This window comes from Salmo salar, chromosome 25 (genome assembly GCF_965601325.2).
Source record: "Salmo salar chromosome 25, fSalSal1, whole genome shotgun sequence".
NCBI classification, from domain to species: domain Eukaryota; kingdom Metazoa; phylum Chordata; class Actinopteri; order Salmoniformes; family Salmonidae; genus Salmo; species Salmo salar.
In genome coordinates, this window is record NC_138315.1 from 13,165,152 (window position 1) to 13,183,718 (window position 18,567).

The 18,567-nt window shown below is 40.1% G+C and overlaps 1 protein-coding gene across 2 annotated transcripts in view; it reads right to left on the minus strand.

Moving 5' to 3' along the window:
- The window catches only part of LOC106586171 (activin receptor type-1C), a 33,048-nt gene extending 22,678 nt beyond the window's left edge, over positions 1 to 10,370 (minus strand). For both annotated transcript variants that reach the window (XM_014173107.3, XM_014173106.3), the window contains exon 1: positions 10,163 to 10,370. In XM_014173107.3, the coding sequence (XP_014028582.1) occupies positions 10,163 to 10,232 (70 nt within the window). In that variant the 5' untranslated portion in view covers positions 10,233 to 10,370. The remainder of the gene's footprint in view (positions 1 to 10,162) is intronic.
- Positions 10,371 to 18,567: the final 8,197 nt, after the last annotated feature.

Sequence of the window (18,567 nt, forward strand, 5' to 3'; positions counted from 1 at the left end):
CTAAACAGTGTGGTAATGAATTCACTTGTCCATATGCCTTTACAATATTCCTGGGTGACTTCCTCCATCACAGTTGATTTTTTTTATGGAATATCTACATAAGCCTACAGAGGCCCATTATCAGCAACCATCACTCCTGTGTTTCAATGGCATGTTGTGTCAGCTAATCCAAGTTGATCATTTTAAAAGGCTAATTGATCATTAGAAAACCCCTTCTGCAATTATGTTAGCACAGCTGAAAACTGTTGTGCTGATTTAAAGAAGCAAAAAAACTGGCCTTCTTTAGACTAATTGAGTATCTGGAGCATCAGCATTTGTGGGTTCGATTACAAGCTCAAAATGGCCAGAAACAAAGACCTTTCTTCTGAAACTCGTCAGTCTATTCTTGTTCTGAGAAATGAAGGATATTCTGTGCAAGAAATTGCCGATCTCATACAACGCTGTATACTACTCCCTTCACAGAACAGCGCAAACTGGCTCTAACCAGAATAGAAAGAGTGGGAGGCTCCGGTGCACAACTGAGCAAGAGGACAAGTACATTAGTGTCTAGTTTGAGAAACAGATGCCTCACAAGTCCTCAACTGGCAGCTTCGTTAAATAGTACCTGCAAAACACCAGTCTCAATGCCACAACAGTGAAGAGGCGACTCTGGGATGCTGGCCTTCTAGGCAGAGTTGCAAAGAAAAAGCCATATTTCAGACTGGCTAATAAAAAGGAAAGATTAAGATGGGCAAAAGAACACAGACACTGGACAGAAGAATTCTGCCTAGAAGGCCCGCATCCCGGAGTCGCCTCTTCACTGTTGGCGTTGAGACTGGTGTTTTGCGGGTAATACTTAATGAAGCTGCCAGTTGAGGACTTGTGAGGCGTCTGTTTCTCAAACTAGAAAAGCTTAAATAAATTATTCTCTTCTATTATTCTGACATTTCACATTCTTAAAATAAAGTGGTGATCGTAACTGACCTAAGACAGGGAATTTTTACTAGGATTAAATGTCAGGAATTGTGAAAAACTGAGTTTAAAATGTATTTGGCTAAGGTGTATGTAAACTTCAACTGCATCTGGGATGATGCCGGCTCACTCCACACAAGTTTTTCCCATCTGAGCTGGGGTCAAAACTAGGCTACCTGTCGCTCCATCTACCATTGATTGTTTATGTTATACTCTGCCCTTCCTATTAGCCATAGTGAAAGTCGAGGACTTTCTTAGTGTACCTGACCAATGGCAAGCATGGGCAGGCACACTAAGATACAAGAGGGTTTCTGGCATAAGAGGCACTCTACTGTGAACAGATGTCTGGTAAATTATACCTAATCATAAAGTGCAGACAGAGAGGAAGTAGCTGCACTCAACCTAACCTGTCAATGGTAAGACTGCAAATGAGACAGAGTAGATGAGTGCCTATTTACAAGAAAGAAAACTAAAATGGGGGGGGGGGGGGGGGAAACAGCTCTGACAGGCAGGTAAGTAACCTGTGGCTCTAGATATGTCTTAATTGCCATCTGGGGTTCACAATCATGACAAATCGATATAAAACCACATTGCAAATTGTTTTCCTACTAGCAGCAGGTACGGTTTATAAATGGTCATTGATTTGAACTGTACTATGTGAACGCAACACATAATTCTCTCAGTGATGATTGGGTCTCACTTGCCGTTCTTGCTTATCCCCACGGGTAGAATTGCGACGATTATGGGTAACGATTAATTGTCATACATTAACTATGTCAATTTGCAAGTCATGTTTGTTGAAAAATGTTTTAACCTTGTAATGCATATTTTATCTGTGAACTACACTCCTCCCCGTATGCATTTGGACAGTGAAGCTAAAATTGTACATTTGGCTCTATACTGCTGCATTTTGGATTTGACAAACGTTTCATATGAGGCGACGGTAGAGAATATCAAAAATAGGGGAGAGTTGTGTGTTATTTTCTATTATTATTTTTTAAATTGGGCACAGGGGAGGGTAGTGCTATTTTTACTGGTTTACATTTGTCCTTTTGCAAGTTTTACTATACAATTTCTTCCATCCTAGCCAAATGTCTGTCTAGAACTGCAATAGGCTAACTACTAGCAATCATACCACACAAAAGTCCTTCAAAGCTGCACCAATTTTCTATATAAATTCACAATAACAAGGAGGAATAGCTGATAGGCAGTGGCGAGGCCAGGTACGTCATTGCGCATTGAAAAAAACATTGGATAGACAAGACACGCAGCTCAAAGAGCTTCCCTATTGATCTTGTTTAGGGACAATACAATGATCCTAGACTAGCCTACAATACCACAATGCAATGAATAATTAATTCGACTTCTATTGCACTTTTAATTACAAAAAGAATCTCAAAGCTCTTGAAAAAAGCAAAACAAAGAATAAAATACAGATATGATAGAGTAGGTCTGGATTACAATTCTTTGCCGAAGTTTAAAGTGGAGTGTTTCAAGACTCAAACAGATGGAGCGACAGTCAAGAAGGAACCACATGGGATGAGCACAGTTCACTCTCCATTGAAGGCGTCTCACCGGTGTCTCGCCATCCCGGTGGTTTGACAGACTTCTCCGGAACCGTTGAATCTCTGGTCTTGTAGAACGAGATGAAGTTTGTTTTTGAGCCCTCTCACTCAGGGTAATTATGACAGCTGCTCATAACTTCAGATGATAACCTCCTGAGCAATCAAATTGTCACTTCCAGCTCACCATGCATTGTAGTCCTCTTTATTGGGTTAGTAGACCGTCGAAATAAAAAAGAAATAGTCTGGTGTATTCAAATTAAAATACATTAGTTAGCATTGCTACCGTAGCCTGGTAGAATTGCTAGCTAGCCATCTTTAGAAATATGATTTTCCATGAATTCATAGGCAGGAAACAAATAGATGCTAGCCAGACCATATCTGTACACATTTGGCTGTTCACTACGAAAAAAAAAGTAAGATGTTTCAAACCATTTTTTTTATTTTTTTTAAATGTACAGGAGCCCTCTGCCTAGGTGACCTCACGGCGCCACGGAACTTCAATTGTATTGTTGTTTTTAAGTGGGTACAAAAACTGCAGTGAATATGTCATTTGAATTACTGAGCGAAAGCCCTGTGATTTGAATGTTTCATTCTGTTTGGATCAGTTGTGGGTCTACACTCAAACGTTCTAGAAAGGCACAGTAGCAGGCCAGTCTGGCTGTATACTGAGATGTGCCGTCTGTTACGGCTCATCATTCTCCCAAGTTGTCCTATAATAATGTGGCCCCATATGCTACCAGCTATTCAGGAAATGGACTTACTACCTATTGGGTTAAACAAAGCTGTAAACGAATCCAACAAGTTTGCAAAGTCACAAGCTTGATGGAGTCATTATGTGCAAGGACTTGTGGGAACAAATACTTAACTTTGACTACTTTAATACACCAAGTGATTTTAATGTATACCTATGACTTCTTCAAATGGGGGGACTGGATACATAAGGTGCTTTCACTTCTAAATGGTAAAAAATACACATTCTGTGTCACCTCATATGAAACATTTGATGTCAAATCCAAAACGTATAGAGCCAAATTTAAACTGTAGCTTCACTGTCCAAAACCATACGGAGGGAAGTGTACCTGATGAATACAACACAGCTTTGGTGACACCCAGTCTGACAAACTAATGGATTTGACCACTATGAACTTTTGGAAATGAATGTTCTCCTCCCGACCGTGTTGTCGGATTCGACAGTCCCTGGTCGAATCCAGGCACTATCACATCCGGCCGTGATTGGGAGTTCCATAGAGCACAATTGGCCCAGTGTCGTCCGGGTTTAGCCATCATTGTAAATAATAATTTGTTCTTAAAACCTGTTAGGGATAGGGGGCAATATTTTCACGGCCGGATAAAAAAAAAACGTACCCGATTTAATCTGGTTATTACTCCTTCCCAGAAACTAGAATATGCATATAATTAGAAGATTTGGATAGAAATCACCCTAAAGTTTCTAAAACTGTTTGAATGGTGTCTGAGTATAACAGAACTCATATGGCAGGCCAAAACCTGAGAAGATTCTATATGGGAAGTGCCCTGTCTGACCATTTCTCGTCCTTCTATAGCCTCTTTATCAAAAATACAGGATCTCTGCTGTAACGTGACATTTTCTAAGGCTTTCATTGGCTCTAGGAAGGCGCCAGAACGTGGAATGATAGCTCTGCAGTCTCTGGGCGAAAAACAGCAGGGGTTTTGGTGAGTGGTCCTTCTGAGGAGAATGGCACTGGCTCGTGCGTGCATGTTTTACTTTCAGTGTTTGAACGGATACAACGTCTCCCGGTTGGAATATTATCGCTATTTTACGAGAAAGATCGCATAAAAATTGATTTTAAACAGCGTTTGACATGCTTCGAAGTACGGTAATGGAATATTTTGAATTTTTTTGTCACGAAACGCGCCCGGCGCGTCACCCTTCGGATAGTGACTTGAACGCACAAACAAAACGGAGCTATTTGGATATAACTATGGATTATTTGGAACCAAAACAACATTTGTTGTTGAAGTAGAAGTCCTGGGAGTGCATTCTGACGAAGAGCAGCAAAGGTAATCCAATTTTTCTTATAGTAAATCTGAGTTTGGTGCGTGCCAAACTTGGTGGGTGTCAAAATAGCTAGCCGTGATGGCCAGGCTATATACTCAGAATATTGCAAAATGTGCTTTCACCGAAAAGCTATTTTAAAAATCAGACACCGCGATTGCATAAAGGAGTTCTGTATCTAGAATTCTTTAAATAATTGTGTTTTTTTGTCAACGTTTATCGTGAGTCATTTCGTAAATTCACCGGAAGTTTGCGGTGGGTATGCTAGTTCTGAACAAAGCTGTTTTTTTATATAAATATGAACTTGATTGAACAAAACATGCATGTATTGTATAACAATGTCCTAGGAGTGTCATCTGATGAAGATCAAAGGTTAGTGCTGCATTTAGCTGTGGTTTTGGTTTTTTGTGACATATATGCTAGCTTGAAAAATGGGTGTGTGATTATTTCTGGCTGGGTACTCTCCTGACATAATCTAATGTTTTGCTTTCGCTGTAAATCCTTTTTGAAATCGGACAATGTGGTTAGATAAAGGAGAGTCTTATCTTTCAAATGGTGTAAAATAGTCATATGTTTGAGAAATTGAAATTATAGCATTTTGAAGGTTTTTCGTATTTCGCGCCAGGCGCTACCATTGGATATTGGCGAGATAATTAACTGACTTGCCTAGTTAAATAAAAGGTCACACACACACACCAACAAGTTATTTTGTTGCCATTTACGCATGTCCCAATTACCAGTAAAACATAATCAAAACCTCTCGTTCACTTACTTGCCGTGCTGTTTTGTTCATTTGTTCCGTCGTTTCATTCTCAACCATTAATTTATCATACATGTCAAGCAGTGGAGTTTCAGCTCTGTCTGTCCGTGGCCTCTTCCTCAGAGCGCACGGTCACTGTGTATGTAACATTTCACATAAACCCTGTTTCTTGTCTGCATTGAAGTAGCAGTCCTTGTACCTAGCATCGAGCATGGTGGCGACACAGTAAAGAGGCTCAGAGAGTATGCCACCGAACCACTTGTTCACAGCCTCAAGTACTTTTGCAAGTTAACCCCACGGTCTGTGTGGGCAGGTTTGTTGAGCAGGCATTTCAATACCATGACAGAGGGTATCACGTCTGCTGCAGACAGTTGATTAGCTTATTTCTCCAGTCAGTTGGAGCTAGGAATGTGTTAATGTTTCCAAGTTTCAAACATGTTCTCAAATGCCATTGAAATGGCAGCAGTGGTATGAGAACCAGCACATTCTTGAGCATGCAATATGGCTTTCCTCGGCACGAAATCCTCGTCGGCCCACTGTGCTGTCAGATTCAGCATGCTCATGGGGCTGGCATCGCTGGTCCAAATGTCAATTGTGACGCCCATAGCAAGTAGCATAATTCATTCCATTATCTTGGCGTTAACGGATTTCGCCTCTGAGTTGTCTCGCTGAAATTTTATAACTCTTTAAAATGACTGCTGGACTTGAACTTGTTTAGTTGTTGGAAGTGCGCTTAGTATTTTTCTGCTTTTGTTTTGTGTGGCACTGTATTTTTCGTGGCGTCATTACATCATCGATTTACGTTATATTTAAACGTATGTCAGCTTTGACACCGGTTTTGCACATCGGTGTTAAACTAGTCATCGGGCCGATGCTGGCATTTTTAAATAATATCGTCCGATTCGGATATGCTCACCGATATATCGTGCATCCCTACCTTAAACCCAGAATAGGGACCACACACCCACTCCACTGAATAGCAGGCTAGTGATTGCTTTCAATACTTGCAGTTAGCCACTGATTCCTTCTAAACCACTCATTGTTGAATTTTCAATTTCCAACTTGTGTAATGTTTATGTCCAATGGCCGACGAGCATCGATATGTTTTATCTATAATTTATCTTTGTTATTTCTCTTCATATGACAAGGATTAAAAAGGATTTACCAGTAGATTGTCAACTTTATTCATTGATGACTGCTAGCTAAGATTTTGAAAGTATGATGTTCAGTCCAAGCAAAGCTTCTGTAGATATAACGTGATTTGACGTCATTTCGTCTGTGGCCAATGACCTTGAGCCTTCTTGGATGGGCACTTCTAATGTAACGCTATGGCAGCACCGAAGGGGCTTGAATTTGAGCTCTATCCTTAGATTTGGCAGTGACGTAGTGTCCCCATGAGTGACAGAACACTGAGCCAATCATGGCGCAACTAGAGAACATTACCAACCCCTACGCTCCGTATTTTCCGCTGGCTGCCCCACCACCACAGAAAGCACTGAGCTAGGCTGAAACACCTGCATTTTGGAGCTGCCTTACCCAAGAAAGCAAAAAAAAGAGACCATGTTTGTATGCGGCTTTATTAACTAAATTATTAATTATTTTACATTGTTTGCAAACTGATATGTGACACGTATTAATGACAATGCCTGCAGGAATGTCCACCAGAGCTGTTACCAGATAATTTAATGTCCAATTCTCTACCACATACTGCCTCCAATGTCATTTTCGAGAATTTGGCAGCATGTCCAACCGGACTAAAAATTGCAGACCATCCGTAACCACCCCAGCCCCTTCACATCCGGCTACTTCACCTGCGGGATCGTCTGAGACCAGCCACCTGGACAGCTGATGAAACTGAGGAGTATTTTGGTCTGTAATGAAGCCCTTTTGTGGGGAAAAACTCATTCTGATTGGCTGGGCTTGGCTCCCCAGTAGGTGGGCCTATCCACCCATGGCTGCTCAGTCATGTGAAATCCATAGATAAGGGCCTAATGAATTTATTTCAATTTACTGATTTCCTTGTATAAACTGTAACTCAGTAAAAATGTGGAAAAACTGTTCAGTATAGTATACCAGTCAACTGTCTATCCTGCCCACCCTCCATAGTGACATTTGGATCATTTGTCCAGATCTGCAATGTGTTAACTTGCAATCATACCACGCATACAATTAATCAAATCTGCACCAATTTTCTATATAAATTCCACAAGAGAGGAATGGCTGATAGGCAGTGGGGAGACCAGGTCCGTCATTACACATGAAAGAAGAGTGCAGAGACGCAGCTCAAAAGGCTCCCCTGTTGATCTTGTTATGGGACAATACAATTATCCTACAACACCACAATCCAATGAATAATTACATTGTTTTCAAGTGAGTACAGTTCTACTCTAGGCTGTAATATGCAGTGAAAATGTAACTTGAATAATAGAGCAAAAGCCCTGTTATTTAAAATGTTTCATTCCATTTGGATCAGTTGTGGGTCTACTCTCGATAGTTTATAGAAAGGCACAGTTGCAGACCAGTCTGGTTCAATTTTTTTTACTTCTAATACTGATGATCGGCAACAGCCAGCTCATCATTCTCCCAAGTCATGACCACATAGGCCTACATCAGGGTTTCGGTTCTCCGGCCCCAAGGGGTGCACCTTTTGGTTTTTGCCCTAGCACTACACAGCTGATTCAAATAATAAATTAATCAACAAGCTTTGATCATTTGAATCAGCTGTGTAGTGTTAGGGCAAAAACCAAAACGTGCACCCCTTGGGGTCCGGAGAACCGAGTTTGGGAAACAGCAGACTATATGTTCCCAGCAGGCCCAGTTATTCAGGAAAGCTTAACACGCGTTCTGCCTCCTTTCCAATCCGAGCAGCTATTCATCAACCGGGAACCTAATGCTTCAATACTTTTTAAAATGTATTACCTTTTACACCGAGTTTACAAAACATTAGGAACACTTGCTCTTTCCATGACCAGGTGAAAGCTATGATCCCTTATTGATGTCACCTGTTAAATCCACTTGAATCAGTGTAGATGAAGGGGGAGACAGGTTAAAGCCTTGAGACAATCAGAGGGTGAAAGGGCAAGACAAAGGATTTAAGTGCCGTTGAACGGGGTATGGTAGCAGGTGCCAGGCAGCAGGTGCCAGGCGCACCGGTTTGAGTGTGTCAAGAACTGCAACGCTGCTGGGTTTTTCACCCTCAACAGTTTTCCGTGTATATCAAGAATGGTCCATCAAAGGACATCAAGCCAACTTGACACAACAGTGGCAACAATTGGAGTCAACATGGGCCAGCATCCCTGTGGAACGCTTTCAACACCTTGTAGAGTCCATGCCCAGACAGAATGAAGCTGTTCTGAAGAAACGGAGGTGCTACTCAATATTAAGGTGTTCCTAATGTTTTGTACACTCAGTGTATGTGTGGCATAAACACCTAGTCATAGTGTTTTAATCTGATTACGCTACCTGCACACGTTCATCCACACTAATGATTACACCATCCAAACTGCGCAAAGTCCATTCGACTAAAGGATAGACATATGTTACAAAACATCCAAAAGTTGATCGGAGATTGTCAAACCAAGCCTTCGATCGATCCTGTTTCAAGTTAATGTCACATGTACAAGTACAGTGAAATGCCTTTCTTGCAAGCCCTAAAGCCAACAACGCAGTAATCAACCAACAACGTAAATACTAAAAATAACAAAGTAGGAAGGGATCGATGTATTTTCGGTTTGTCGAGATTAACACCTCAATTAAATTGAGTTTGTCAAAGCTGATGATGAACCCTCAAAGTTAGTAAATCGGTATGCATTTATGCGTTGTTTATTGGTTGTGTGTGGTACATTGGCACAGAAACCTGTTGGTTGTTTTCTAGGAGTATAGCATCCAAAGGTTGAACAACTGATTTCCAGCATTTGTGTCTGCAGCCGGCTCTGATCGTAGCGTAATGAAAACGATAGCGTAATGAAAACGGTAGCGAAAACGGGCAGAGTGAGCTCGTCCGTGGTGGTCCGCCAACCCTCCACCTTCTGGCCGGTTAGCCCTGCATGGCATCAACTGTGCCACAAAAAAAAAAAAAACACGCTGAAGCGGTAAAATCGATATCCTAGTTTATAAACACAGAGTTGCTACAGTTATTGTTATTTATGGAGGTAATAACTATTTGTTTTGTTAATTTTATGAGGGGGGAGGGTGTGAAATGTTTATTTACGGTACAAGGGGAGGGTCGTGTGAAAATACTTAAGGTTGTGGTGCATTTTTGACACCTCGAGTTGGACCAGCAATGTAAAGAGCCTCTTATGTGTACATAATATACCTATTGAAAAAAGTTATTATAGTACTGTCGAAAAAGTTTTTAAATAATAATTTTACATGTAAAAGGTATTACAATTTGTGTTTGGTTCAGTTTAGAAAGATGGAACAAATTCAGTCTCAGCGAAAGCAAATAATTTCAAAAGTAGAGTGAATTAGGTTTATGACATAATAGCCTACAGTTTAGCCAAGTCATATGAAATGAACACATACACGTGAACATCTATCATGTTAATTCAAAATAAACCAAGCGCTTTAGAATGATCTTTTGACATTAGCTATTTTTCACATGGTTAGAGTGTAACTGTTTTAGTTAATGTTCAGGATACAGAATGTGGTAACAAAGAAATAGCAAACTATATCATACATGAACGGCTGACATCATATGATTGAGTCCACTCAAAATGTCAGGCTGTTGCCTAAATTAAGTCCAACTGCAACACAGGACACAGAAAAACAGCCTACAATTACCACCTAAACAAGTTCTCATGAAACACATGATACATGCAGTGGTCGCACAAAGTTTGTCTTACAGCCTACCTGTGCTCAGCTGTGCGACGGATATAAATATCAACGCCGCTTCAACCGTGTTGAGCCTGGGAAGAGTCATGGCCGGAGCCACATCTGCTTGGTTCGCGGAGGCCCTGTCTATACCATGTTTACTTTCGTGTTTAAATCCGTCATGTACACACTTCGCATTGCTCCACTGTAAATAAGCAGTGAGAGAGCTGAATAAGCAGGCAGATATGCTCCGCCTCTGTCGACTGGAATTTAAAAAGTATTAACGCTCCCCAGCTAGCACATTAAAAGTTCTGGGAACGTCTGTTTTTGGTTTCACATTGGTTGTGGGAAGTAAGCCCAAAAAAAATCCTGACCCGCAAAAAGAAATGTTTTGCAAACAGAAGTGAACATTTTGTTCTGGGAATGTTAATTTTTAGGTTACAGGGAGGTTCTGAGAACATTTTACTCTGGGACCCTGAAACATTTCCTGGGAGGTTTTATCAACTCTCTGAGAATGGAAATCATAGTTTTTAAAACCAGTTGAACTAACAACAACTGACAGTTTCGCTATGGCTTTAGTAATCAATCTAGCAAGAGGGCAATATTTTATTAATGCAGTAGTGTTGTCCCCGCCCCCAGAAAGCTTTGACCTTTGGTTTTCACCTGGAATTGTTTATTTATGTCTGAGAAAAAAAATGATTCAACCGATATGATCTAGTACACAATAAAAGTATAATAAAACATATACAAATATGATATGATAAATAAAACAAATTGTGAATGAATAAGCCTTTTCATACTTTATAATATGTCCATATATAGTTCTGTTTTTCTACCTAAAATATTTCACCTTCTTTATTACTTTAACAAACATATCATGACATTGGTGATAGTCAAAATCTGTAACATTTGTGAACGTCTAAATCAACAACAGGTGTCCCTCCTATAAACAAGGAGAGGAGGGTTATCTAAAGAGCTCAATGTGTCTGCCTCCGACGTAAAACAAATGTTTGACTTCCACACAAAATTACTTCTTCTTCCTACTTATTTTAGGTTTAAGGAAGTGCGTAGGTCGCATTCTTTATTGTAGAGCTATGAAAGTTATACATTTAGATTCCACTGCTTGAGACAAATTCAGCGATTGCTTTGCCATGTCTGTGCCATGAAGCAGTCGATCTGGATACATGTTTTTTAAGGACCGTCCGTTTGACGTAACGTTGCAGTGAAGTAATACAAATGGATATAATGATACAGCCGAACTCTTTGGCCTGAATGCCAGGTGTCACGTTTGGAGGAAACCTGGCACCATCCCTACAGTGAAGCATGGTGGTGGCAGCAACATGCTGTGGAGATGTTTTTCAGCGGCAGGGACTGGGAGACTAGTCAGGATTGAGGGAAAGATGAACGGAGCAAAGTACAGAAAGATCCTTAAGGAAAACCTGCTCCAGAGCGCTCAGGACCTCAGGCTGGGGCGAAGGTTCACCTTCCAACAGTACAACAACCCTAAGCACACAGCCAAGACAATGCAGGGGTGACTTGGGGACAAGTCTCTGAATGTCCTTGAGTGGCCCAGCCAGAGCCTGGACTTGAACCCGATCGAACATCTCTGAAGAGACCTGAAAATAGCTGTGCAGCGACGCTCCCCATCCAACCTGACAGAGCAAGAGAGGATCTGCAGAGATTAATGGGAAAAACTTGTAGCGTCATACCCAAGAAGACTTGAGGCTGTAATTGCTGCCAAAAGTACTTCAACAAAGTACTGAGTAAAGGGTCTGAATACTTATGTAACTGTGATATTTCAGCTTCATTTGTATTTTTTTTGCTCAAATTTCTAATTATCTGTTTTTGCTTTGTCATTATGGGTATTTGTATGTAGATTGATGATGGGAAAAAAACATTTAATCAATTTTAGAGTAAGGCTGTAAGGTAACAAAATGTGAAAAAAGTCAAGGGGTCTGAATACTTTCCGAATGCACTGTATCGATCTAGAACAGGATTATCTATTTTGGATGCAATTTGAATGGAGTTGATGCTCGCGCGGGCACTGATTTAAGGCAACGATATGCGAGTGAGGCTGTTTTAAAACTCTGGAGCTGCAATAATAAAAACAAAACATCTTTACAATTAAAAAATAAGGTGACCATCGAAAGCCAGATGGAGATGAGTAAATTAGACGTGTATTCGGTCTTTACATTATTGCAGCATCGACTATGCTGCAGCAAATGTATGCTTACCTGTCACAAGAAAATAAGTTACCATGATGAGATGATAGGTCTGCATGCATTGTGAAGTGTGCTCCATACTGAGATGGGCTGTCTGTCCCCGCCCTGAGCGTTGATGATTCATCATGCAGAGGCCGTAGAGAAGCCAGATTTAGACATTTTATATAATTTAACAGTTCCATTTCACACCATGCTGTTCATATAAATTATTTATTATAATTTACTGGTTTCTCCCAGTTATTTATCCCAGGAAAAGGGAGTGGTTTTGTGCGGTAAATACCGGTAAATTGCACACACCTGAACACACTTAACAAAATAAAGGAGAGACAGAGTTTAAATAACATTCTTAGAACGTTTTCTGAACTTTACTTGTATGGTAGGAAATGTACATTGCTGACACACCCTAAGATTCTTGGTCCTAAGACAGGTGTCCCAACACTTGCAGCAGCTAGAATGCAGTGATGGTCTTTGATTTTAGCAGCTTACACATATGAGATAGAGTACAAACCATCAGAGCAGCATGGCAATGCAGATGCATTGTCCAGACTCCCCCTGAGTGATTGTAGGGGTCCTACCCCAAATCCACTGTGTAGTGTCATTTATAGATGACTTGCCAATCACTGCTAAAGATATAGCACTTGAAACTGAGAAAGATCCTGTATTGAAAATAGTTAAGCATTTATGTCAAAAGAAAGTTTGAACTTACCATTATTGGAGGATGTTCTTTGGGGGTTACAGGGTGGTGATTCCACAAAGCAAGCAAAGCAGACTATTGGCAGAACTACATGAGAGTCATTGGGGTATAGTTAAGATGAACTCCTTAGCTAGAAGTCTTCTCCTCGGGCGTTATTGCTTAATTATACTGCAAAATTACTGCAGTAAAAAAAACGGTGTTATTTTGGACACAGTATTTGCAGCATACTTCAGTTATACTGCACTCTAATTGCAGTTATACTGCAGTGGACTCCAGTTATACTGCACTCTGACTGCAATCTTTTTTCGTAAGGGATAAGGTCACCGGCAATCTGATTATAATAAAACAATTAACGTTCATAGTTTATTTACATATTCCCTCCTAGTTTTGGTGCTGGTCCCGCCCAAAAGCAAGAGCGATTGTGCAGTATGGCTGCATTAGCACTGTATTCCATCCAAACAATCACTTCATCTGATTTTGTTTTCATAATCAACTGTCAGAGTTCAGTCGAACCTCCTGCACAGCACACTTTGCATCAGACTACGTTGCAAATCAGGCTAGGTATACATGTGGATTTCCCAGCAGCTCCATCAAGCATCGCATAGATCTTGAAATCATCAGCAGCAGCAACCATTCATCAAGTGTCCAGATAGTTATTTTCCTATTATAAGTAAAGGACATGCTATTCATGGGTTGCATGCTTCGTCACTATATCGTTATGAAAATCCCTTTTCCACCACCATTTAACGTATTTTCGGACAATTTAGCCTGAATGGAGGAAGCTTTATGTACATGCCGGTCCATGGCGGACACGAGTGTATTACCGGGAATGCATATCAATCTTAGACAATAGTGCAGATCTAGCGCACACTATCGGCTGCTTAGGCTACTGATATATGATCCCCCCCAAAAATGTAAAGCCTTCTGGCTGCTGAATGCAAGAATTAATGTATACCCCTTATGATATATCATAGGACTTATAAAAGCTCAGGCTGGAGGTCTAGCTTGTTTGACTTTACTACAGGCATACAGTGGCAAGAAAAAGTATGTGAAGCCCTTGGAATTACCTCGATTTCTGCATAAATTAGTCATAAAATTTGATCTGATCTTCATCTAAGTCACAACAATAGGCAAACACAGTGTGCTTAAACTAATAACACACAAATTACTATATATTTTTTGCCTATATTGAATACATCATTTAAACATTCACAGTGTAGGTTGGAAAAAGTATGTAAACTCCTAGGCTAATGACTTCCCCAAAAGCTAATTGGAGTCAGGAGTCAGCTAACCTGGAGTCCAATCAATGAGACGAGATTGGAGATGTTGGTTAGAGCTGCCCTGACCTATAAAAAACACTCCCAAATATGAGTTTGCTATTCACAAAAAGCATTGCCTGATGTGAATAATGCCTCAAACAAAAGCGATCTCAGAAGACCTAAGATTAAGAATTGTTGACTTGCTTAAAGCTGGAAAGGGTTACAAAAGTATCTCTAAAAGCCTTGATGTTCATCAGTCCAGGGTAAGACAAATTGTCTGTAAATGGAGAACGTTCGGCACTGTTGCTACTCTCCCTAAGAGTGGCCGTCCTCCAAAGGACTGCATTAAGAAGAATCCTAGAGTGTCAGCTAAAGACTTACAGAAATCTCTGGAACATGCTAACATCTCTGTTGACGAGTCTACAATACGTAAAACACTAAACAAGAATGGTGTTCATGGGAGGACACCACGGATAGGCCACTGCTGTCCAAAAAAAAACATTGCTGCACATCTGAAGTTCGCAAGAGAGCAACTAGATGTTCCACAGCGCTACTGGCAAAATATTCTGTGGACAGATGAAACTACAGTTGAGTTATTTTGTAGGAACACACAACACTATGTGTGGAGAAAAATAGGCACAGCACAGCACACCAACATCAAAATCCCATCCCAACTATAAAGTTTGGTGGAGGGAGCATCATGGTTTGGAGCTGCTTTGCTGCTCCAAACCATCAGGGCCTGGACAGCTTGCTATCAGACGGAAAAATGAATTCCCAAGTTTATCAAGACATTTTGCATGAGAATGTAAGGCTATCTGTCCGCCAATTGAATCTCAACAGTTGGATGATGCAACAGGACAACGTCCCAAAACACAGAAGTAAATCAACAACAAAATGGCTTCAACAGAAGAAAATACGCCTTCTGGAGTGGCCCATTCAGACTCCTGACCTCAACCTGATTGAGATGCTGTGGCATGATCTCAAGAGAGCAGTTCATACCAGACATCCCAAGAATATTGCTGAACTGAAACAGTTGTGTAAAGAGGAATGCTCCAAAATTCCTCCTGACAGTTGTGCAGGTGTGATTCACAACAAACAGAAAACATTTGGCTGAAGTTATTGCTGTCAAAGGATGGTCAACCAGTTGTTAAATCTAAGGGTTCACATACTGCACTGTGAATGTTTACATGGTGTGTTCAGTAAATACATGAAAATGTATAATTGTTTGTGTTATTAGTTTAAGCAGAAATCCAAGTAATTTCAAAGGGTTCACATGCTTTTTCTTGCCACTCCCCTAACCTTATTCTTTCAATAAAGTTGTTTTATTAATATATTACTTGTATATTACTTTCCTTATATTGATGAGTCAATGCTTTCTGTGATTTGTTTTTGGTGCAGATATGTGTTTAATTTACTAGCTGGATAAGAAAGTGTCTGATCACGGAATATTCCGTAGAATTGTAGAAAAGAACCATCAGTCACAAAAACATGGAATGGAAATACATTTTATTGAGAACGAGTTATACCTTCCAGAGCTTGCGTTGTAAAACAACTTAAAGATATATATGCCATGATTTTTACTTTCATTATAACCTTGTTTGCGATCTGAGACAGATATAGGTTTATTTATACAAATACATGTGCCACAATGGAGCACTTTGACAGTTTACAATAAAGAAAACAATTGCAGTGCATCCGTTTTATTGTCTTATGTAAATAATTGACGAGAGAATTTACAAAGAATGACAACCTTTCAATGGAGTCTGATTTCTTTATTTACCTAAGAATGTTCACTCATTAGAAAAACGTAAAGTTATCTCCAGTATCATCGCAAAGTCTATTTTGCAAAATGATGAAATAGACTTTGATACTGAAGATTATACCATGGGCCATTGCATCTCAGAGGCCTAACACAGCAAGTAATACTAAGTATACTTAGTATTGTTTACTGTGTTTAGACGCAGAGGCCTATAGCCCTGTAGATAATCATGGCATTCTGCAATGAATAGACGGTCAGGATGGTCCACCAGGTAAACAGGCTGTTCTGGTCCTGCATCTTCTTGTGACCTATTGAAAACAGTACAATAATGATATAGCAAATTAAGATGCATTATGTAGGCCTTTTGTTTTGATGACAAAACAAAGTAGCCTACACACCTGTGGAAGTTTGTCGCTTTCAGGGTCCGACTCCAGCTCCAACTGACAGGCCTTTGTTGTTTTTTGAAGGGGTAAGGCCAAATCAAATTCAAATCAAATGTCATTTGTTGCATGCTTCGTTAAAAAAAAAAAAACAGGGTGTAGACTAACAGTGAAATGATTACTTAATGGGCCCTTCCCAACAATGCAGAGAGAATGAAAAGGCAAATCAGGCTGTGTATGTAAATATCTAATTTCATATTACATTTTGTTTCCTAATGCCTACACAGTGCGATTGAGCATTTCAGTGGCCCAAGGGAGATAAAGCAAGATTATGACAAATATATGTTTTATAAAAATAAATAAACACAAAGTGAATTATTAGACAAAGTGACAATTTTAAAATGACATTTAAAAGGCTGCATGGGGGCTTTAATCTTCTCTGAACAATTTGAGAACATGACTTTAAATAGAACCATGAGGAAACGTGTAAGAAACATTATGCTGAAGTACTGAAATTCCCACAAAAGAACATTCCCAATGTCAAACCAGTTGGAGAATGTTCCTAGAACCTTACCAACATTTAAATTAAATATAACCATTTTGGAACTTTTAGGAAACATTCTGTTAAAGTAATGAAATACCAAGAAAATAATGTTTTTGTCAAGTTCCTTAAAATGTGCTGCTGATAATGTTCCAAAGCCAAGCAACTACCCCGCACAATTCCTAGAAAGTTGTGGGAAAGTTATATGCAAAATAACCATAGGACAACCCTGCTCTCACCAAGCTCTAAGAAACATAAGGTTCTCAGAACATTATGTGCTTGCTGGGTCTAGCCCACTGATAAAGACAAGTGAACGAAGAGAGAACTGCAGCCTACATTCAATCAATTTTCCATTTATAAAATTGTCCTGTGCTTGGGTTCTCTCAAAACGTCACAGCAGTAAAATGAAAACATAGTTTGTGAGGTATGATGACATATGATGACTCACCTCTGCATCTGGCACCACAATCAACTGCATTCTCCTTTTCTCATTCACCTATGTAGGCCTATCAGAAGACAATATCACCATGATCCAGTAAAGAATGAACATCTACGATAAGCAATATTTAGATTTCCATTATCTATGAACTCGTTTCAGAACTGCTTATAATCCCTATATCATGTTTTTAAAAGGTACCTTGGTATAAAGTGGTGTATCTACCAACTAATTGGCCATCGAAAACCAATGGTAAAAAAAATTCGGATACATTTGTAATTCACCAGGGATACCAAAGACACCTTAACACACAACACAATTGTTTTAATTAAAAACTGATGAAAAGCCATGGTGAATGCTATCTACAAATGCTGGTAGGTGCTATACCTGTAAAATACTGTTCCTACTGTTTCAAATGTGTAGGGATTCACCAGAGCTGGACACAACCTTGCAGCTGTACAATCAAAGCCATTACACCAAGTTGTCTGACTGAGCCCCTAAGTGAAATCACAAGTGATTTACTTCAGCCTCTGTGTTTAACTTCGCGCCAAACTACATGGTACAATAGCCAGGACACTGCACTAGCACCATATGCTGCCTGTTCTACGGTACCTCAAGCACCGGCATACCTCCTGGTCAGGTCACGTGGTCAGGAAAAACTCTAAGCCCCATCTATGGCCTCTTGGCAACACCATCCCAGTTATGAAACCAATGTGGCACATTTTGAAAAACTGTTTAGAAAAGCCCATGCACTTCTCTGATCAACAGTCCCTCACCCCCTGACATGCCTCTGGTGAAGTCTGGGACTCGGTCCTCCATATCAAGTCCCTAATGTAGATCTGAGTGCTGTAACTTTCAGGATGTAGAGGTCAGCCAACTGGGCAACAGAACAAGGTTAAGGGTATTCCATATACAGACCAACAGCCACTCGAGAGTATCGTACTATTTACTGAACTCTTGCAGGACAGTGAAACTTGATAAAGCGTGCTTCTTTATTGACCAATGCATCCTTAGCCTTCATCAGGTTTTAACAATAAAACACTTGTCAACTTCCACTGTCCTTCAAGAATAGATTGATTTCCTCTTGCACCTTAGTTGAAGAGCGCGGTAGGGGCACCGTTCCCTTCTCTTTCTATGGTCTGGAAATCCAAAG